The 24,041-nt window shown below is 41.1% G+C and overlaps 1 protein-coding gene across 2 annotated transcripts; it reads left to right on the top strand.

Moving 5' to 3' along the window:
* LOC113015316 (brevican core protein-like) lies at window positions 1-23,034 on the top strand. 2 transcript variants are annotated; one of them, XM_026157296.1, is made up of 15 exons: window positions 1-64; window positions 184-454; window positions 6,456-6,538; window positions 6,653-7,030; window positions 7,486-7,660; window positions 8,754-8,881; window positions 9,270-9,563; window positions 11,629-12,483; window positions 12,858-14,699; window positions 20,209-20,316; window positions 20,522-20,680; window positions 20,770-20,852; window positions 21,625-21,769; window positions 21,904-22,086; window positions 22,243-23,034. In XM_026157296.1, the coding sequence occupies exons 2-15, from the start codon at window positions 435-437 to the stop codon at window positions 22,341-22,343; spliced, it is 4,554 nt and encodes a 1,517-aa protein (XP_026013081.1). In that variant the 5' UTR covers window positions 1-64; window positions 184-434; the 3' UTR covers window positions 22,344-23,034. The 2 variants fall into 2 exon arrangements, with proteins under 2 accessions (XP_026013081.1, XP_026013080.1); XM_026157295.1 differs by having other exon boundaries at window positions 22,240-23,034.
* Window positions 23,035-24,041: the final 1,007 nt, after the last annotated feature.

Genomic DNA, 24,041 nt, shown 5'->3' with positions numbered 1-24,041 from the left:
AGCTCACTCCGGACCGCTGCGCTGACTGCTCTCCCCTCACCCTGGTTCATCCAAGTGACGCTCAGTGAGTTCTCCGCTTCCCTGCAGTAAAAACATGCAGGTCATCTCCTCTCTGCAGGCTTCACTTCATAGCCTATAACATCGGTTTCTTTACTTGTCATCCCTCCCAATCCCCCTTGACAGGCATGCGCCATCTCCATCCCGATTGTTGGGTGAAAAAGTGGGCAGTTCAGGGTTTCATATCTGGCGTCACTTTCTCCCAACTCCCTCTTTTCTCCCCGAGCCTCTGAGTGTGCCGGTCCCAGCCACCGTTTACCTGCGCAGAGCATCCAGAGCCGCTTTTCCCGTGACAGGACAGTCGCACTGCAGCACGCTGACAGGCGCTCACGGAAAATACTCTTTACAGCAAAGAAGTGCAACCTGCATCAGCTGAGATGCTGCTGAGAGTCATCCGGTAGGCTTACCGTCTCTGTCTCTTTCTCTCCCTTAAGGTCGATGGGTCAATGATACGCAGTAGATGATGCGATTTGGTCTTTCCAAAGTTCTTTTGAATCTCCTGTGTCAGGTTAAATGGACGTATGATTAAAGACAATTATACTCATTGCCACTTAATTGCGCTGTAGTAATTGATGTTCTCCGAAAGGTCCTAAAATTAATTGTAAACTGCTGTCCCCCACTGTGTTTAAACCGTGTTTCCGTGTTTTACGCATGCACACCTATAAAGGTAAAGGAAGGATAACGGGCTATTTTAAACGCATTTACTATCAATTTGGACTCCTACAAAGCCCCCCCCCCCCCCCCCCCCCTGCCATTCAAAAGCTTTTCCTGGGATTTCACACTCAGTGCTTTTATTTGCCCTGTGGGAACAAAAAGCTGCTTTTTGTTTTAAGTGCGTATTTTAACTCTTCACTCGCTGTGGTCCACCTCAGGTGGAGTTCAGTAATGGACAGGTAGAAAGACAGAGGGCAAATTGAATGATGAAGCAGACTTTTAAGGATTTCTTTCTTCTGTTTAATAGGTTTGTGGCTCTCTGGTCAGATTTGAGCAGATATAAAAAGCAGTGGTGTGGTTATGCTGTAATTTCATGACAGAGTAATCATGTTATCATCTTCCAGTGGGATGCCATCGAATTGCTGGACCACAACCCTCTTCAAATCCTGATTTTATATTGATCTCAGCTGCACAGCTTAAAGTTTAGTGACTGTCTTGCACAGCTGCAATTCTCTCATGTGGACAAACTCTGTCCACAGACAAACACAGGCAAACATACAACAAGAAAAACCCACAAAAGTGGCCTTCCCCTCTCTACATGTTAAATTGGTCAGTACACAAAAAAATCACAAAGTCAAAACTAGCCACAGTCACAGCTGGTAAAAATGTGGCTCACAATCTATCTAGAGATCTGACCCAAACTAGAGTGATGAACTCTACACTAAATATAAGATGAAATGTAAAGCATGGTGGAGAATGGACGGCCATCTGCTCAAATTTAGAGCCAGATATGTTGTTGATCCTTCACTGCACCAGTAGGTTGTTCAGCTAAAGCTATAGTTACAGAAGTTGTTCTTGTTTTTGTTGTTGTTGTTGAGGATGAGTTGCACTCAGGTGTATAATTAGATAAATAGCAAGCCTTGCTCAGACCTCTGAATCGCTGCTCATGTCAAAATATTCAAAATGAATGAGCAATCCTGGCAACTCAAACTGAATATTAAGCTACTGCATATGACGGAGGACAACACATTTGTGCCCCGTGACACAAATGTCATGCAAAATAACCCCTGTGAGCCAAAAGTGCAGGCTCCAGGGTGCTTGAATAGCTCTGTTGCCATACCCACCTAGTATTCAGACCTTCTTCTTGAGAGGGGCAGCCAGTCAAAATAAGATTTATTTAAAGGGGTTCTTCTCTAAAAGGGAAGGAGCTTGTTTCAGAAAGCAGGTAAGCTGAAAGACTTTGCAGTGTTTCTAACTATCGCTCATGCAAAGCTACTTTAGTAGAGTCTGTGTATCTGAGTATTTGAGTGCAGATTTGAGCTCAAACTGCAGGTGCCTGACTCCTGGGCATGTTTGCCCTGAACGAAGAAAGTGATGCGTCTCAGAAAGCAGAGCCCACCTGATCCTGAACACAAGCGGAAATCGCCTCCTGTGTATAAAAGGACAGCTGTACAGGCTGAGCTTCATCTGTGGATCCACTGAGTCAAGCCTAGGATCAGGTGTTTGCGCAAAACACACTTTAATTTGTTCCCAGACAAAGTGGGTGGTGAATCAGCTGGTGGGTGGCTCTTCCAAAGTGGTAATCTTGTAGACAGGAGACAGACCACTGATGATGTAGGGAGTTGGAGGTGTGGTGCTGAGTGAATAGCCTCATTTACCAACTCGCTCTGCTGTTAAGTGTACAGTAGCCAGTGTTTATATTCAAAGTCTGGGTTTGATGTTTCTGAACTGAATCACCTCCTTTGACCCTGCCAAGGTCAATGAAGTAAAGACTGACATTAAGTTTATTTGTTTTGAGCTGGATGTAAAAGTGGTTTCTGTCTGGTTTAGGTCAGGCAAATGTCATCAACATAAATGGATTTGTTATTAAGGCAAATAGCAGCAAGAATGTATACTTGTGGGAGTCAGTTATTCAATCACAACTGTCCAACTGAATATCCAGCTGCTGACCAGAGTTCTGGTGTGTAGGGCCAATAAATAAAATTGATTTAGTTAATATGGTTTAAACTTCTTCCAGGTCAAACATCTTGTTCAATGTTAATTGCATTAGGAAGCAGCTGCTGGATAGAGTATAAACTCTGTGCTTAAATAATTTTTTCATACACTAGAAAAAGAAAAGAAGTTGAAATAAATGAACAGGCTGCTTTATGTTACATTTAACTTCTGTTTACATGTAGTCTGAAAACTGAAATCTTAAATATTAAAAGAAGGAGAAGAAAAGAAGACAACAAATAGACCATAGTTGCAAAAACTGTGCATTTTTATGGGACCCTGTTCTGTTTTATCCTGGACATATCCCTCCTAAAGCCAGTTCCAGCTCAGCACTCCTCCAAGTTTACAGCACATCAGTCAAACTGACATGTCTGAGCTGGCTAAACTGGGATCAGGAGCCTCTTCCTGGTTTGTGTGCATTGACACTGATGCAGGCTGCAGAGGAATGTCTGTGCAGCACTGACAGGGATGTTTGCATAAAGTTGATGAGGTTTATTTAACGCCAATTTCTTATGTTTTCTTTTCCATAAATGCGTTAGTCTGTAGCTGATTATTCCACAGAAGATTCTGGATTAGTTGCCCTTTTGGATAGAGTGCTGGCTGCAGTTTGTGGGCCGTAGCTGCAGTGGGTGGCATTGATTTCAGCTTGACTTGTCTTCACTGCTAACCTCACTAAAACAAGCAGACCTGCAAAGTGCTTGGCGAAGGCGAGGCCGAAAAATGCGATCTAAAGACGGCACAAAACAACCAGCAGCAACTAGGATTTTCTCTGCTGTCATCAATCTGAAAGCACAAACCGGTATTTAAGCACACTGTCACATTATACCATTTGAATCAGTGTGCGGGGTCTTAATGTGGCCCTTTCTTTTGTACAAAGCCTGCCCTAGAATGATTCTTAGTGCTTTGAAACTTCCTTCTCCATCAATGAAAGGGGTGAAAGAAAGAAAAGAGAAAAAGCAAGCAAGTGTGCCAGTGCCCTGTCCTTTAATTTTCCCTGAAGCCCTTTGTAAGGGACTTGGTATGAAGTGAAAGCACAGTGTGCAGCTGTCCTCTTGGCCCGCTCCTCGCTTTTTTTGTGAAACGTCTTCTCAAGAATACTAATAGTGATACCAGCATCATGGAGTCCACCCAGCTGGCAAGAAAACAGACAACAGTTATTCTACCATCAAAGAAGGCCATTTAATGTGACACAAGTTACTGAGCTGTGTGTGCCGACTCCTTACCAGGGATCTACTTGATATACAGGAGGTCAATTCTTGTAGTACCGTACCTTGCAGAAGACAACTAGAGGCTCTGAGGCTCATATTGAGAAAGTTTATGGAAAAAACTAAGTGATGTGATAACATATATGGCTGTTTAAACCATCATCTTTAACGCTCTTTGCAAATTACAGCTTTATTGGATCGGTGGTATCAGCAAAGCACTAATCAGTGCAAAAGCTCCACCTTCCTTAGCTGTTAATGACGGAGATTGTGATCTCCGTCATTACAAGAACAGTAAAAATTTAAGATTATCAGTGGTGTGATTGTTGCTACTGCTGGACTCGATGTGTTGGATTGTCTGCGCTGGGTTGGGGTTTAAAATTTGGCATTGTAAAAACACACTGGTCTTCCACTAAGAAACAGAGATCCTGTTAGGCACCGGATAGTCATGCTGATTAGAGAGCGAGAGGGAGAGAGGAAATTTAAATCCACCAATCAAATGTCCACCAGCTGTCAGTTGCTTCCACCTGTGTCGCTCAAGCCCGGTTAGTTACCATGGTCATGGCATTTTGTGTAACTCAGAGTATCCAACCGTCCAAATCTCTCAAACGAGCTTCGCTCACCTCTTGTGAAACTGCTTATATCCTCTACACAGGTTTAAAAAGCATAAGGATCCCAAGTCATTGCTCCACAGTATCTGTAATTTTTTTTTAATGTTTCTGATGTTAAAATTGTGGTCGCAGGGGTGAGATAGAAATAGAGATCACTTTCATTTTTCTCCAGAAACCCTCGATCACTCAGATGCCTTGAGATCTAAAAGTGCAAGTCTGTTGACTTGGAGGAACAGAGCATTTGAAAAAAGACTAATTTTCCTATGAGTCAGTGATAAAATGACATGTGTGGCATGAAAATTGTGGCCTCTGCCACAATTTTAAGTTTCTGCTTCTCCCACTATGTCAGTTAATCACTCGGTATACTGTAAATACTAAACTTTCTTTTGAAAGAAAACACAAGCAGGCGTCACAGGTTTTTACAGTGCTTGAACTGTGTTTCTATGTTTTTTTTGTACAGCAATATACAGTCAGATTGCTTGCTTTGCAATGGTGCCACCGGTTATTACCACCAGCCTCACATTGTACACATCCTCGTCATGGTGCCAAAACAGTTCTGACCCATTTGGGCACAGAAGGAGACCAGGGAATCCTCTGGGTCCTGTGGTTTGTGGGCTGGGTCTTAATGCGATCAGGATTATTTAGGCGTCTGTCGTTGATGCTCAGTCTAGTTATGCTGTTGCAGAGAGCATTCTTCTGTTGGGGGAGAGTGCTGCCATCGTGCTGTGCTGTTCGTTTAGGCTGAGCAGAACATTGCAGTATAATGAGATTATTAATGGTATTTACTCCAACTTCAAGTGTTGTGGCTGAAGTTAATACTATAAAGACTTGTATTGTACAGTGTAAAATTTCTGTTTTATAATAAAAGAAATTTCTTATCCGACAACTTTAGGTAGCAAGATTAAAGGTCTAACCTTGCACTATCAGTGTTTCTGGTGAAGTGTGAGGTTGGTTGAATATGACACTGACAGGAATACTGATGAAACACCTTGACGACTGTTGAAACTGTCCAGTATTTAATTGTTTTTCAATGACGGCCCAATCAGGAGGTTGTGTGAAGTCGCTGTGGATGTCTTGCCACGGCTGCTGGGTTAATAACAGGGCCAGGCTGGTGACGGAGAACTGGCAGGATGCCGCTGGGCTGAAACGCCGTGTCATTAGCTCCTGGAGGTGATGAATGAATTGTGGTCAGGAACCTCTGCTTCCAGCTTCCTTTCGAAAACCAGAGAAGTTGGTCTTTTATACTGTATGGCTGAGCTTTTTTTGGGACACGTGTGTTTTACTCAGAGCTTCTGCTCCAAAGTTACAACTTAAAACAAAAGGTCTTTCTCACAAAATTTTATAGTTATTGTATTTTTTTAATGTTTAAACTCTGTTGCCAGTTTTCTAGTGTGCTCAGCTAAAACTAATCCTGACTTATAGGAAAAAGGCCTGCTGTAAATTGTAGTTTTATGAGAACCATAATGCTCAGTGTTTGTTGAAGCAGTTTCACTGATGTGTTGAGGCCAAGTTTATGGTAAATTTAAAAGCTCTGGTATTATACTGAGACCTGTTTCTGACATTTTATGGGATAGAAATTACATTTGTGCAGCTAATAAAACATTATTACAGCTCCTTTATGTCAGCGGGATAACACCAAGTCTGTTCAATATAATGTGGATAGTTATTTCAGTCTTTCAACTGATATCCTGAAAACTGAAACTGAATCCCTCAGTTTTCTTATGTGTCTGGGACATTTGTTCCTTCTTATAGGTTAGATAAGATAAGATGAACCGACACAACATATGACCTCCGATGTCAGAAATCATTGTACTTATTAACAATCCATTTTTATTTAATTCTACATATTTGTGAAATTGGAAGAAAAATATCTGCTTTTCTTCTTCATTTTATTTATTTTATTAATATTTTATTGTGTTTGCCTTTTTAATCTCCACAGACATGTGCAGATACTTCCACTTCTTTATGCAGTCTGCCATCTCACACTGGCCTTTCCCACCCAAACTCTACGGTACACATACGGTACGGTGTCTACATTTCCCCTGATCACTTTTTGATTCCATAAACAGAGACTACAAAAGTGCATTGAGAAGTGGGAGCATGATTCACTTTTCTTTTCTTTTTATTCATTTCCAGATGAGGTGGAGCAGCTCCACGTGAGCATCCCCCACTCAGGACCAGTTGTTGCTCCACTGAGCAGCTCCATTTCCATCCCTTGTGTGGTGTCTCTGTCCCCCATCTCCAACTCCACCTCCGCGACGCCTGTTGTACCGAGGGTCGAGTGGTCAGTCATATCAAGGGGGGTTGAAACGCAGATCTTAGTGGTACAGGGTCACAAGGTGAAGGTCAATGAAACGTACCGAGACCGAGCGGCGTTGCTCAACTACACCTCCTTCCCTGATGATGCGTCACTTTGGTTGGGAGATCTGCGCTCCAGCGACTCGGCTCACTACCGCTGCGAGGTGCAGCAGGGCCTGGAGGACGCCAGTGACCTCGTGGAGCTCAAGGTCAAAGGTAACGCGATGAAAGACATGGCTCATTAGTAAAGTTTGGGGTAGATTACACAGAATTATTAGAGACTGTGTTTTTTAACTACAATTCTCAGAAAAAGAAAGAAAAACCACAAGAAGGATACTGACTCTGCTAAAACTCCTGTGTTTTGAAATCATATCGCAGTTTGATTATTGGTTCCACACTGTGATTTTGGTAAGAAAATATCTGAATCTCTCATCTTAGTAGAATCCACTGAAAACTGCCTGAACCCAAAGATACCCAATCCTCTGTGTAATGATAATTAATGAGTTGTTTCTAGTTGTGTAGCTCAGTTTCCAGCTCAGTTTCTTTCCATTTAGTAAGATGTCTTTGTTCCTGGAGCTTTTCCAAATTATTGACTTAAAACAGTTGAAACAGGTAATGCAGTTAATGTATTTGTAGGTATGTTATTATGTGCATGCTGTGTGTGTTTTTAGGTGTTGTGTTCCACTACAGAGATGCTTTGGGTCGGTATGCCTTCACCTTCCATCAGGCCCAGAGGGCTTGTGAGGCCATCGGGGCACGAATCGCCACCGCCGACCAGCTGCTTGCATCTTATTACGACGGATATGAGCAGTGTGACGCGGGCTGGCTCGCAGACCAGTCTGTCAGGTATTTCATCACCTGTGTGCCCTCTGTATCATGCTCACAGTACAACTTATTAAAAAGACAGAGATAGATAAAACATATCTTACAGGCTCATGCAGCTGATATAGATGTTTTTGTTGTTTTACTCGACTTCTTGATATAAGTTTGTAATCACTGACGTCTTCATCGGTCAGACAGTGTTTCAGAGGTTGCTTACTTACAAAGTATAGCGGTACCGTTCTCCACCTGCCCCTCAGGTGTGCTTCACATCTCAATATAAACAAAATTATCTTACTATGGTAGCAACATTACAAAACAATGTCATATTATACTTACCTAACATAAGAAACCACTCACCAACCTCTAAACTGACCCATTTATGCACCTATAACAACTTCATTAGCAACACACTGTCCACCCTCTTTAACTGTATAGTGCAATATTCATTTCTGTTAAACATACACCCATACAGTAAAAGAGGCTCATGACAATAAAATCTAATTTATATGAATGACACCATCTAACAATGATGTAAAAAAACATTTTATATAGTAGAACAGCACCTGAGTATTGCAAGGGACCCACAAAACTAGTTTACTGTATTTAGAGACTATATCAAAAATGTAATGTCAGTTAAATAACTGTATAAATGTACTTAAGGCAATGAGATTTGAAACTATGTGTCAAACCCACAAGATCAAAATGGCATGCCATTATATGCATGTTGTCGATATACATAGGTAAATTGGAGTTGGAGTGGAGTTATGAAATCCTGTATTACCTACCATCCATCCATCAGCATAAACAAAGGAAACAATAAAGTAGCATGGGCATGTAGGCCTTTTAGTATGATAAAAAAAAACACCCAGACTCTTAAATAACATTATAGTTATTGTATATAGTTATTGTTATATGTAAATACATTATATTTGTGTTGCTCTATAAGTACCCATGTGTGAGCTGGTTATTGAGTGGCCACAGAGTAAACGTGTCATAACATTACCAGTTGGTAATGTTGCAGATTTACCAAGCTATCGCCAAATGCAGCATTGATGTTATGTCACATGTTTGTCGAGTCTTAAGTGAGGATGATGGTTGTTTTGCTGCTTTGTTGCAGGTATCCAATCCAAGTGCCTCGTGAAGGCTGCTATGGAGACATGGATGGGCAACCAGGAGTGAGAAACTATGGGACAATGGATCCAGATGATCTGTTCGATGTTTATTGTTATGTAGACGAAATTAATGGTAGGAATTTAACAGTTTAATAACTTCTATATGTAAATAGTAGGATTTGGGTTTTTTGTTTTTTTGCCAGTAGGCTTAATGCAATAATGATACATCTGGCCTAATTTGTCAGTAAGTCAAATTATACATTTTACATTTGGAAAACGGCATTAGGGATCTGTGATGGACAATAACTATTACAATGATTTTATTTAGTTCAAACATATGTTTTTACTTTCTGTAGTGAAATGTCATGCGTCACATCAGATAAAAACATGCCACTTACTATATACAAATATCCATTATAAATTAAGACTGGCACATAATTGCAGTCGTGCCATTATGTGCCAGCATTTTACTCACTTGTATCCAGAAAAAGTAAAAGACTGAACAAATTTTCTGTCTGTAGGGGAGGTTTTCCATGACTTCATCCCACAGCAATTAACATTTAATGAAGCGCAGTCGTACTGCAGAGCTGCAGGGGCAGAGCTGGCTACAACAGCACAGCTTTACTTGGCTTGGAGTGAAGGACTGGACCATTGCAGCCCTGGCTGGCTGTCTGATGGCAGCGTACGGTACCCCATCATAACCCCAAGGGAACGCTGTGGGGGTGCTCTGCCTGGCGTCAAAACTCTCTACCAATTCAGCAACCAGACTGGCTTCCCAGAGCCATCCAGCCTTCATGATGTTTACTGTTTCAAAGGTGATAATGTTGTGCCTTTAAATGCAAACTGTTGATTGTTAATTTGACAAAAACTCTAAAGTGGACCTTTTATGATTTTCCCTTTTTTGGCTCGTATTTACTCAGTTTCTCCCTGGGATTAATACAGTTTCTCTAATTTGATCTGATTTAACAAGGCCACAGTTTGATATAATAACATCCTGCTTCAGATTGCAATAAATACCTGGCTTCAAAAAGGTCTGGTCTGTAATCTACAGTGGCTTGCAAAAGTATTCGGCCCCCTTGAACTTTCCCACATTTTGTCACATTACAGCCACAAACATGAATCAATTTTATTTGAACACGTGAGAAGTGGAACAAAAATCATACATGAGTCCAAACATTTTTTACAAATAAATAACTGAAAAGTGGGGTGTGCGTAATTATTCAGCCCCCTGAGTCAATACTTTGTAGAACCACCTTTGCTGCCAGTCTTTTAGGGTATGTCTCAACCAGCTTTGCACATCTAGAGACTGAAATCCTTGCCCATTCTTCTTTCCAAAACAGCTCCAGTCAGATTAGATGGACAGCGTTTGTGAACAGCAGTTTTCAGATCTTGCCACAGATTCTTGGCTGGATTTAGATCTGGACTTTGACTGGGCCATTCTAACACATGGATATGTTTTGTGTTAAACCGTTCCATTGTTGCCCTGGCTTTATGTTTGGGTCGTTGTCCTGCTGGAAGGTGAACCTCCGCCCCAGTCTCAAGTCTTTTGCAGACTCAAAGAGGTTTTCTTCCAAGATTGCCCTGTATTTGGCTCCATCCATCTTCCCATCAACTTCCCTGTCCCTGCTGAAGAGAAGCACCCCCAGAGCATGATGCTGCCACCACCATATTTGACAGTGGGGATGGTGTGTTCAGAGTGATGTGCAGTGATAGTTTTCCGCCACACGTAGCGTTTTGCATTTTGGCCTAAAAGTTCCATTTTGGTCTCATCTGATCAGAGCACCTTCTTCCACATGTTTGCTGTGTCCCCCACATGGCTTGTGGCAAACTGCAAACGGGACTTCTTATGGTTTTCTTTTAACAATGGCTTTCTTCTTGCCACTCTTCCATAAAGGCCAACTTTGTGCAATGCACGACTAATAGTTGTCCTATGGACAGATTCCCCCACCTGAGCTGTAGATCTCTGCAGCTCGTCCAGAGTCACAGTGGGCCTCTTGGCTGCATTTCTGATCAGTGCTCTCCTTGTTCAGCCTGTGAGTTTAGGTGGACGGCCTTGTCTTGGGGATCATTTCTGAATGATCGCTTGAACAGTGCTCCGTGGGATATTCAAGGCTTGGGAAATCTTTTTGTAGCCTAAGCCTGCTTTATATTTCTCAATAACTTTATTCCTGACCTGTCTGGTGTGTTCTTTGGACTTCATGGTGTTGTTGCTCCTAATATTCTCTTAGACAACCTCTGAGGCCGTCACAGAGCAGCTGTATTTGTACTGACATTAGATTACACACAGGTGCACTCTATTTAGTCATTAGCACTCATCAGGCAATGTCTATGGGCAACTGACTGCACCCAGACCAAAGGGGGCTGAATAATTACGCACTCGCCACTTTGCAGTTATTTATTTGTAAAAAATGTTTGTAATCATGTCTGATTTTCGTTCCACTTCTCACGTGTACACCACTTTGTATCGGTCTTTCACGTGGAATTCCAATAAAATTGATTCATGTTTGTGGATGTAATGTGACAAAATGTGGGAAAGTTCAAGTGGGCCGAATACTTTTGCAAGCCACTGTATATGATGGCATCTGTATATGAAGATAACCTGGTAATCTCAAACACAGCTTGAAACTTGGCTTGAAGGGAGATGGGCCCAAACATATTGATTTAGACAGAGAATGAACTGAGAGTTCATATCAAAGCCCATCATCAGATAAATAAGCATTATTTTGACTGTTATGACTCATGAAAAGCTACTCTAGAAGGGAATAAAAATATGATGTTGGAACAATATGTAGTGCATATTTAACAAGAAAGAAAGCATAACTAGATTTGTTTGTTCCATATTTCACATGTTACATTTAATTGTTTGTCTGCTCTCTGCAGAAAACAGAAATGCTTCCACTGACTCTCCGATGGACTATGTGGGCACAGAACCTGAAGACATTGAACACAATGTTGTTATTCTTACGGAAAAATATCAAGAAATTCAGTTGAACCAACTAGCAGAACAGGTGGAGCGAGAAGCCCAGAGCATGCTTGAATCATTGCCTTATTTTACTGTCTCTGTAACTACAGAAAGCCCGGTTGATACACACCCAATGCTGATATCAGACACAACAGAGTCTCCCCTCCACACAACGCCTGCACTACACGAGCCGCTCGACCAAACTTTATCTCCCACAGAAATGAGCTACGATTCCCAGCATCCTACAGCACTGATGAGCAGCACTATCACAGAAACCCACAATTCAGCAGAGAACACATCATTTCTGCCCACTGATTACAATGAAACATATTCCAGCCAGAACTCGAGTCTCACCTTTCAGCAGTCTGAAAGACCCACATTTGAGCCTGAGATGCAGAACCAGACAGAGCCAGACACAAATATTGAAGTAAACACAGAGCCATCTGGAACTCTGAATGAGACCAAAGAAGTACAACAGACCACCCTGTCTTTTAACAAATCAGAACCCAACTACAGTGAGACCGACAGCAACCGTACTAAAGAGGACAGTTTATTGGAGGCTACTACTTTAACCCTTAACCCCATGGTTGAAGTGGAGCTGGAGGAGACCCGTGTAGACTCTGAGCAGATGTTTCCCCCAACTGAGGCCTCAAAAGAAGAAGAAGAAGAAGAGGCAACACTTCTTACACAATTATCCCAAACTACTGAATCTACTCCGGAGGTGCTAACCTCAGTGTGGGCTCCTTTGGATGGTTCTGGAGATATTTCTGAAGGTATGTGCATGTCCCACAAAAGTTCAAACATTATTATCTTAGATAAATTACTTTCTTGTCAAGAGTTAGGCTAGCATGAGATATCCATGTCACATTTTATGTTTTTTATTATAATAGAAGAACTAAAAGGGTTATATTCTGGACTACCTTCTGGCTAAGAGCTGTAACGTCCTAGAGTTTGGTCACCTATGTGAAGAGGGCAGATTTTGTTACCTTCTGAAAAGCTAGCTGTTTTCCTGTTTCTAATCGTTTTGGTCTGAAGGTCAGAGATTGACAGTAGACTTGTTGTTTCTTCTAATTTTTCTCATCCAAGCAATTAAATATACTTCTCAAAAACAATATGTAATCCCATAATGTTCTATGCTCTTTTCCAGAAAGCAAACTCGATATGAGTCCAGCCAGTTTCATCTCCACATCAGATTCCTCAATTTCTGGCTTCACCACTCACCCGTCTCCCATTGCTTCTGCCAGCAGCACCCATGCTGAACCTCAGACAGTGGTTCCACATTTGACAGCCTCATCTCAGTCACCCCTTTCTGACAAACTGGGCTTGGATATTCTTTCTACAGCCTCACAGCTGTGGGAGTCCCCCAACTCTAAACAGGAGGGAAGTGCAAGCTTAGAAATTGAAGACACGCTCAGTTTGGAAAATGAGGATAAAATGCTGCCCACATCAAAATCTGAAGACCTGCAAGTGTCTGGAGCAAGTTCAGTTACCACTCGCTCTCCAGACGTCTCAAACACTTCTCACTCATCCACCAGTTCGCCCACAGCACTATATCTAACATCAGGCTACAGAATGTATTTGGATACTGTGACCGATACTTATGAAGAAGCAAGTGGTCATGTACCTGATACACTTAGGACCACCCTTCAAGAAGACATAAAATTTGCTCCAACCTTTGAAGGTGAAGTGTCTTTAACTCTTGAAGAGGAAGCCAACATTTCCGTTTCTCTGGAAAAAGAAATAAAAATTTCCCCAACCCTTGCTCTTCAAAAAGAAGCAAATTTTTCTTTAAATTTTGAAGAAGAGAACATTGTTTCTCCAACGGTTGATTTTGAAGAAAATGTTTCCTCAGCCCATGAAAGTAATGCTGTCCCAACTGCTGTTTTTAAAGATGAAGAAGCTAATATTACGCCTACCTTTGAGTATGAAGAAAAGATAAATGCTTCTTTAACCCTTAAAGAGGAAGCTGATGTTCTCCCAACTATTGTCCTTGAAAAAGAACCTAATCTTTCCTCAAACATTAGCTTGCAAGAAAAGGCTAACACTTCCTCAGCTCTTGAAAAAGAAGCCAATATTTCTCCTACCTTTGAGTATGAAGAAAAAGCCAACACCTCTTCAACCCTTGAAGAAGAAGCTAATGTTTCTACTACCTTTGAGTATGAAGAAAAGGCTAACACGTCCTCAGCTCGAGTCTTTGAACAAGCTAATGTTGCTCCTTCCTTTGAGTATGAAGAAAAGGCCAACACGTCCTCAGCTCGAGTCTTTGAGCAAGCTAATGTTGCTCCTTCCTTTGAGTATGAAGAAAAGGCCAACACGTCCTCAGCTCGAGTCTTTGAACAAGCTAATGTTGCTCCTTCCTTTGAGTATGAAGAAAAGGCTAACACTTCTTCAACCCATGTCTATGAACAAGCTAATGTTAGCACAGCTCTTTTTACTGAGAAAGAAGCTGATGTTTCCTCAGCCCTAGAAGAAGATAATGATTTTTCCCAAACTGTTGTGCTTGATGAAGACGAAGCCAACGTTATCCCAATCCGTGTCTTTGAAGAAGAGGCTACTGTTGCCCCGACCCTCGAAGATGAAACTAATGTTTCCCCGACATCTCAAGAGAAAACTGATGCCTCTGAGGACTTCGCCATCTTTCCTTCCAGTTCTCAAACATCCAAGTGGGATCTGTTGACCAGCACAACTCAACCCCAAGAATCTCGCAATGAGTACAGCCAAAAAACCTCCACAGCAGCTTCAAGTTCTTCTCGAGGTACAAAGCCCACAAAGACGACCACTGTCGCCACCACAACCACAACCGCAGCTACCACCACCACCACACACCGGTCCAGACACACCTGGAGCCCAACCACCACCACCCCCAAAATGTTGATACCACCAGTGGGTCACGCTCTGGAAGATGTTGACATTACTTTCACCCAGCCGCCAACTCTGCTTATCATGCCCAATGAGAGGGCAGCCGTAGGCGGTACTGGGAAATCTTCAGGTAATGTTAATGCCACTTTCATCAGTCTAACCGTCCTCTTCCTGCTCGACACAGTGATGCACTAAAACTCCTCGTCTTTCCTCTGCCCAACCTGCCTCTGCTCCATTTTCTGTAAAACACCCGTCCTGCTTTTCAAATGACTTCCCACGTTTTTTTCACCTGTTGTCTCAGCAAGCCCACTCACCCTTCTGACTCTTCCCACTTCCCCTTAAACACTCCTTACTCCTCTCCTTGTGACTCCCCCGCTCTACCCTCCAAGATTCTCACACTGGGACAGCTCCCATTTGACATTTGTCCACAGTCCAGTCTTGTTATGCATGATGTTTTTTCCTCATCCAAAGAATGACTTCTGTGAAGTACTGTATTTACTAGTGTTTTTGAATGACGGGTTTCTTCTCCAGTGAGGACCTGCCAGAGTGATGGTTATAGCTAAATTCATCAGATTTTATTTGTAAATCATCCATCTCTGGACCAAACAGGTGCAAAAGATATTATAAAATCATTTTCTTCTTGCTATCTTTCAATTTTCATAGTATCTTTTCCATTAATTGGGAAGCAACATAATAAGGGACTTAATCGTTCTCTGGAAAGTAACAATTACTTTGAATGTAACAGCACTGACCAATGAAGCTGCAGTAATGCTTTATATTTAAGTCTTAACTGATTTTCTTTCTTCCTTTTCATTGCTGTTTTAGTCACTGTGGTACAAAAAGCACAGATTATTATGTTTACAAGCACAAAACCTTTTCATTGTAGATTGCACGAGTGTTTGCATTTAGCAACATGTTCACGTGTCCTTTTGTCATTAATGTTTCATACTCGACTTAAAAATTGTTGTTTAATCACAGTTGTTCTAGATTTGTATTGTGTTTTTAGGTCTAATAATGATAAAGGCAACAAATCTTTATTGGTTTCTTGTCTTACCACAAGTTGATAAATGCATTACTTTATATTCCTTCCCTTTGGTACATTCGTTTTTTTGACTTCATGTGGCAGCTGTGGATATTGATGCATTGTATGGAAGCTTATTTGTTCCACAAAACAAACAAACAAACATAAAACACAGTTCTCATGGTTTTAAATTCATCTTTTAAATGAAATATTTTTGAATTTTAATTCTCTTATTTAAAACTGCACTTTATTTTTCCATTGGAGCACTTGGCTTCCATATAATCGGGTTTATTGAATCTTCAAAAGAAGCAGCTGCCATTGTGGACTCAACTTCAAGAAATATGGGAAATTTAGGATGGAAACTTATTTAAGAGAAAAGCTGCTTTTAAGCTCTTAACATCCACCAGGTCACCAACAAACCATTTAAGGCTTGACTTGCATTTCATCAAGCACAGTTTCAGAAACTGGAAAAAGTCGACTTCAGAGTTCTTCTATTAAGATTTCCATGTGGGTATGTCAATAAAGGCCACTGACAACCTGGTGTATGTTAATATTGTAAGTCAAACACTATTCAGAATAATTCAGCTTTTGAAAAAAAACTAAGATATCGTGTGGATCTTGAGAAACAAAATATTTACACTAAAAATCTTTACTGAATGTAGAATTCGAGGTAAACGAAATTGAGAACTGTAGATTCGAAATCACAGCAAAAAAAACGTTAAAAAAAATCAAAATCACAGTCGGATCCAACTTGTCTCATGATGTAGCAGTAATGTTTATTGCCCCATGTGCACTCCTGACAATGTGACAATGTCTGGTCATGCTCCTGACTCGATGGCAGGTGGTGTTGTGGGGGATCTACTCCCAGACCTGAATCTCAGAGGCTCTCAATAAGATTCAGGTCTGGGGGATGTGTGGGTAAATCAATGGCATCAACGCATTGGTTCCCCAATAACTGCCTATACACACCGGCCACCCACTCTCAAACCAGAATGCGTAATGTTTGTCACAGCTTTTCCAGACTTTTTCGCCTCTGTCACAGAAGCTCAGTGTGAACCTGCTCTTTTTTGTGAGGTGAAAACGGCTACAGTGGTGGACCTGCCAGTACTGGTGTTCTCTGGCAAATGCCAATTGAGTTGTACGATGCTGAGCTGTGAGCACAAGTCCCAGTAAAAGATGCTGTACTGTCACGCCACCCTCATGGAGTCTGGATCTGATGGTTTGATCAGAAACACGCACATAAGTAACCTGCAGGAGGTTAAGGTTTTTGATAGTGCTTCTCCTGTTCCTCCATCCACATTGGAGCAGAAATTATTTTGCTGTTGGCTTAATGCCCATCTACAGCCCTGTCCAGCTCTCCTCACCGAAAAACATGTGTACTGGTATCTCCTCCACACTCAATAGTCACAATAGTCTGTGGCCGCCATATGCCAAACCTTATTACTTTAATTTGGACCCAAGCGGGCTTTACTTGCTGTTGTTTTAACCTCCTGAGACCTGAACTCTTTCATGGCATGCATTTTTAATTTCTCTTTGCTGTTTGGGCTGATTGGGACCTGATGAATATAAAAAAACAAAGAATTACCAGATTTTTTTTTACCTGATTTTTGTTTCTGAGAAAAATGAGATCCACATATGAGGACATTCATTTTAAATTTCGATAGCGCAGTGGAAGTATAATGTCCTCGTAAGTGGATATTAGGCCCTTGTAGAGCAAAATTTTGTATTTTGGTTTAGACAGCCCAAAATGTGATGTCCACATACAAAACATTTGGATGCCAGGTCCTAGGAGGTTAAGTAAAGTTTATATATTTTAAGTAAGTAAGTAAGCTTTTCATGGTTTTACTCCACAAATGGACTCATAAAGACGAAAAATATGGAAAACATGTGCATTCTCCAAGCTGCACTTCTATTACAAGACAATTTTCAAGCATCCAAACTGTTTGCCTTCCCCCCAAAAACCTCAGTATTACATAGATTAGTGCATGCAGAAGCCTTTCCTATTTCTCATACATAATTTCAGCTTCAGCACCATAATTAAGCCTTTTTTGGGGTGAATAATGATCTTTATACAATGGACTCTTCATGGTGATAAAATACTGCAGTCGGCAGCCTAAAGAGGAAAGGAGGCAGAGAAACACAATGAGAAAGTCATCAATCATTCAGTAATTGAAATTACTAGCCTTGCATTGTCGTCTGCAGACAAGTTATTGTTGTGTTGTTTGACAAAAGGGAAGGAAATCGGCTCACAGATGGAGCCGTGAATCTAAACTCTGTTTCTGTTGAAAAGCAAACAAAAACAAGTCTCAGATGTGAACACCGTCACAGTATAAAGTTTCATTTTTTGATAGGTAAGACTTGAAAGGCACCTCAGTGGTTTTCCATCCACCATCTGTGTATTCTTCATCAAAACTGAATGATGGTTTAACTTTGAGTGCACGTGAATCTCATTTGATTCGTGTAAAGCAGTTATTACCTTTCATACACACGATCTGAGCAATGAAAGAGATTTCTGAAGAGAGCAATATGTGGGGATAATGACAGGCAGCACATAGTTCTTGTTTACAGGGTGTCAAAGGAAGCAAACAAACCGAATCCACTTGTAAAATGTTTAATTCCAGCTTGAACACTCATGGTTTCGTTTTTCCTTTGTTTTACAAATTTAGAAAAGCAAAATGAAGCTTCAGAAGTGTTTTTCTCTTTAGATATCATCTGATTGTGATAAATATAACAAGATGCCAGTAGACATTCCCCAACCCCCCTGCAGACCCAGAACTAGATAAGCAGTTAGGAAAATGGATAAATATACAGTACACACGAAGTATTCACAGTGCTTCACTTGTTCCACGTTTTGTCCTGTTACAGCATTATTCCAAAACCCACTAAATTCCTTTTTTGACATTGAAATTCTACATACAATACCCCATAATGACAAAGTGAAAAAAGTTTGCTTGAAATTTTTGCAAACTTATTAAAAATCAAAAATCAAAAATATAACATGTACATAAGTACTCACAGCCTTTGCTTACGACTTTTTTGAAGAACCTTTAGTAGCACTTAAAGCCTCTTTTTGACTATGATGCTACAAACTGGGCACACCTGTTTTTGGACAGTTTTTTTCTTTGCAGAACTTCTGGAGCTCCATCGGGCTGGATGGGGAGCATCGGTCCGCAGTCATTTTCAGATCTTGGGTTGAAGACTGGGCTCTGGCTGAACTAATTAAGAACATTCACAGAGTGATCCCGAAGGCACTCCTTTGTTTCTTGAGTTAGTGCCGAGGGTATTTGTCCTGATAGAAGATGTCCAAGGTCCACAGTACTCTGGAGCAGGTTATCAACAAGGATGTCTCTGTACATTGCAGTATCCTTATTTCCCTTGACCCTGACTACTCTCCCAGTTCCTGCTGCTGAAAAACATCCCAGCATGATGCTACCACCACCATGCTTCACTCTACGGATGTTATTGTCCATGTGATGAATTCTGTTTGGTTTCTTCCAGACATGGCACTTCATGTTCAGGTTAAAAAGTTTAGTTGCCTTTTAGCAAACTCCAAGTATGCCCTCATGTGCCTCCTACTGAGCAGTGGTTTCAGTCTGGCCGCTCTACCATACAGGCCTGACTGGTGGAGTGCTGCACAAATGGTTGTCCTCACAGGGTAATGCTGTTACTCTGTCAATGTGAACAGAGTGGATTCTTGGTCACCTCAATGATTAAGGCCTGTCTACCCCAATCGTTCAGATTGGCCAGGAGGCTAATTCTGAGTCCTGGTGGTTCCAAATTTCTCCCATTTACGGTTGATGGAGGCCACTGTGCTCATTGGTACAATCCTGATACAATCCTGTCTTGGCGCTCTACAGACAGTTCTTTGGACTTCATGGCTTGGTTTGTGCTCTGGCATGCGCTGTTAGCTAAGAGACCTTATAAAGACAGTTGTGTCTTTCTAAATTGTTTCCAGTCAACTTAATGCACCACAAGTGGACTCCAACTAAGTTGTAAAAATGTCTGACTTTGATGAACAGTCATCTTTTGATTAAAATGGTAAACAAAGCAAACAAAAGAGTTCATTGTACCACTGGCACACCAGCAAATCAGTGCATACCGCTTAATAAAATGACCAGTGGGCCCTTTTTTTAATTGTTAGAACCACAGGGCTCCATATTATAGGAAACAACCCCCCCCCCCCCCCCCCCCCCCAACATTAATACATCCATGTCTAGATTCCCTCTTCCACAAGATTTTTGAGAGCGTTTATTACTAATGAAGAAATGAAGAAGAAAGAGAAGGAAGCATCGCACACATGCCAGAAGAAGATTTGACGATTTTTCCCTCTCAGGCCACGCTGTAAAGGTTCTCCTCTGCTGCCATCTGTTGGCTAACATCGACCCTGATGCCCTTTAGTTTCTAAATGGTTCCTGCTACATTTACTTACAGCTGTTTACCTAATGTCAGCATACGTGCTTCAACTGCCTTCTAATTAACACAGGCACCAATTAGACTTACACATAAATGAAGGCTGTCTTCCTGTACATGTGTAATTATTCAGTTACATAACAAATGAGTCTTTGACCAGTGGTTTCAGGTGCACAGTGATTTAAAGTTGCCCTCTGTTGTGTTTCAGATGCCTGTTTGCTCAACCCCTGTCTTAACGGAGGCACCTGCACGGACAGAGGTGGTCACATTAAATGCCTCTGTTTGCCGACGTATGAAGGAAACTTCTGTCAGGCCGGTGAGCTCGCTTCTGCTCTTTAATGGACGTTACATATGATGGGAATCAGCCAGAAGTTTCCAAACAAAAATAAGCCAAGCAGTAATTTTCTTACAATGCAGCCTGAAGTGAAAATTATATAATTATTCAGTATAAAAGCCTGCAGATACATCTGAAGACTCTTGTTGGTTTGGCTGTCCTGTTCTCTTCTCTGTGATGTTTTCAGACCGGGAGCGATGTGAACCGGGCTGGGATAAATTTCACGGTTTCTGCTATCGACACTTCAGCCAGCGTCTGAGCTGGGAGGCTGCAGAGCAGCATTGCCGCATGATGGGAGCTCACCTGGTGTCCATAATAACCCCTGAAGAACAGGCTTACATCAACAGTAGGTTTCCTTAACACATTTGGGAACGAGAAAACAATGTGGCTTTCATTTCTTTCCTCTTAAATTCAATTCCACTTCTTGGTCAACAGACAACTACAAGGAATACCAGTGGACCGGTCTGAATGACAAGACCATTGAGGATGATTTCCACTGGTCTGATGGGAACCCACTGGTGAGGAGGTTTTATTATGTGTGCAAAAAACAAAACAAAACTGCAGAGTACAAAAAAACAAAAACAGGGAAATGCTCAAACTGGAGAACCAGACACCCGGTGTATTAATTAAGATCTACTTTCTATTTATCAAGATTCTTTTTCTTTTGCAGCCACGATAACTAAAATATATTGTTTCTTTGTGTTTGCTTCGTGATTAATTTTAGTTGCCTTGTAGTCTATTTAAGTTACTTGGAAGTTTTGATGTCAGATTGCATGCTATCCAGCACCTGTGCTTAGTTACATTTTTCTGGGTTCTAGAACATCTGAGGGTGACGGGGAATGAAACACTGATGCATTTGCTAGGCAGGCACTGAGATGTGACTGTAAAATTGAACCTAAAAGGCAATTATGTCAAGTGGTAGCACAAACAACAAGGGGGAAAAAAAGACACAGTGAAAACAGTGAGGAATCCAGCGACCCCTTGTGAATAAGGGAGCATCTGAAAGTAGCACATCTGTAGGTTATTATTTATGATGGCCAGGATGATCATGAATGAAAATCTATTATCATAACGAGTTTTGCTGTTTATGTTTTTCTTTTTGAAACCTCTTATGTAAGACACAAACCAAGCAGGATGCAGGAAGGCACCAGGCTATTAAATATTAACTACCTCAAAGAAGAAGAGGAGAATGAAAACATTATGTATATTATGCTTTTTCAACTATTTCTATTGTGATTATTGTTTCTTTGTATACACATAAAAATAACATACATAACACATACCTCACAGCTTTATGAGAATTGGTACAGGGGTCAGCCAGACAGCTACTTTCTCTCCGGAGAGGACTGTGTGGTGATGGTGTGGCACGATAACGGACGCTGGAGCGATGTGCCCTGCAACTATCACCTTTCATACACCTGCAAGAAAGGCACCTGTGAGTAACACTAATGGGACATCATTAAGAGCACTTCATTACTCATTAACTCCCTCGTGAGCTTGATGCTTCGAGCTGTTTTCTACTTATTCTAGCCCAGAGAAGGCACTTAAGCATCTTAACTCCTCCCACAGCCTCCTGTGGACCACCACCAAGGGTCAGAAATGCCTCCATATATGGAAAAGCTCGACAGACTTACGAGACCAACGCCGTGGTGCGCTATCGATGCGCAGAGGGCTTCCAGCAGAGGTTTAACCCCCTGATCAGGTGTCTGTCTGGAGGGTTCTGGGAGAGGCCGCAGATCCTCTGCTTGACTGGTGAGATAAGAGAAAAATCAAGAAAAGACATGAAACATACATTTAATATTCAATCGTCTTTTAATAGCTGATATGAAGTGATTAATAAATGTTAAATTAGAAGAAAAAAAGAGCAAATTCAGTCTTAACCACGGTGATTTTTTTCTAATTCAGAAGACGGGGGCCTGCTGTCAACGACCGACAACGATTTTGCTGCAGCCGAAGATGATTTTGAGGCCACTAAAGCGACGCTGCAGTACTGGGACATCAGGTTCTAAAAGTCAGCCGTGCTCTTCTTGTCTTGCTTTCTCAAACTTTGTTACTGTAACGTGACAGGGTGTAAAGAATCAGGTGCTTTTTACCAATGAACCAATCAAAACAGGATAAAAAAAAACCCACAGACGCACAAAAAGACACAAAGCAAAACTTCCCACCAGCCAATGAGAACAAGACTGAGTGCACAGGCAGGGAGATGAAACGCCCTATTTCTTGTCCTTTGTAATATTTTCTACCGTGTTTGGATAAGTATGCTTTAAATAGTTAGCAAAAAAAAAATCAAAAATTCTCCCAGTGATTCCCTGTTAAATCCCTTTGACTGAAAAGAAATAAATGTGTGAACTGTTTGTTACCAGGTCAGCTCTAAATCTATTTTTTCTCATTGTTATATCAAGAACCTTTTTAACAAAATGGTGCTAAAGTCTTTGAGACATTTGTAAAGTATCCAGTAGAAATGTTTTGCTGTTCTTTGTGTCGTCTTCCTTCTTTGTCAAAGATTCCTAAAACTCCAAAGTGAACCTTCAACAAACGCTCAATAAATACTGTACATAGAGTCCTTTTCAAATGATGTCCGCATTTTCCAGAGAGAAACTTTTCGTGTCCGGCAGACGCAGTTTTGTTCGTCAGCTTTATGTTGTAATAAAGTTTTGTAGAACAGAGCAAAGAATAAAGCTTTCTCCTATTTCACCTTCAGTGCTGTGTGTAGACTTCATGTCATGTATTGTATTTTCTGCCAGTGTGTTACCTGAAACTACAGTCGTGAGAAAGGAAAAGTACACCTCTGTCAGTTCTGAGATTGTCCGCATCAGGACATTAAAAAAATCATCTGGTCCTTAGCAGGTCTTAAATTGATTTAAATACAACCTCAGATGAACATCGTCACATGACATATTACAGTGTGTCAGTATTTATTTAAAAACTAAGCCAGAATGCAGAAGTAGTCTGTGAACATTGCAACACCTTAAATCATTCTGTTGGAGATTTGTTGCTGTGCTCGAGGTCACTGTCCTGCTGCATGACCCAGTTTGAGCTTTATTTGTCAGACAGATGGCCTCACAGTTTACTTTACAACACTGTGGTACACAGAGGAGCTCATGGTCGACTCACTGAATGCAAACAAGCCCAAATCATTAGCCCTCCACCACCGTGCTTCACAGTTATTTGTCTGTCATGGACTTTGATTTAACATGTTAAGTGAGGCCTTTGGGTTTTTTTTTTTCTTTTCTTGCACTATCTGACCTTGGGTTGAATTTTCTGAGACACCCACTGCAGGTAAGATATGATTATTTGTGTTATTACACACCAGTAAGAGTGTACTTGCAGTACAGGTGAACTTGGGGTGGGATTTTTCACATGCTGATTCTGTATCTTGGCTCAGTATTTGTTAAATACATAATGTAATGGTGAGTAATTTCATGTTTTTAGTTTCCTCATTACCTCGATTTTGACCTGTTGAGAAGAAGATGATTAATGTTCTAATTAATGTTCTAACATGTAAAACCTTTGAAATGAACGAGGGTGTACTTTGTTTTTCAAAATTGTATATTGGTTTTCTGCAGCGGCTGACACTCTGTTGTGTTTCTAAGTGTGATTCCACTTTAGTAAGATATACTATAGACTGTGTTTTTAACTAGGTTTTTTTGTTAACATAAGGAAACTCTGAGGATAATATGGCTGCTCATTCTTTAGAAATAAATCAC

This window comes from Astatotilapia calliptera, chromosome 22 (assembly GCF_900246225.1).
Source record: "Astatotilapia calliptera chromosome 22, fAstCal1.2, whole genome shotgun sequence".
In the NCBI taxonomy this organism is placed as follows: domain Eukaryota; kingdom Metazoa; phylum Chordata; class Actinopteri; order Cichliformes; family Cichlidae; genus Astatotilapia; species Astatotilapia calliptera.
This window is presented reverse-complemented; position numbering and strand designations above follow the sequence as displayed.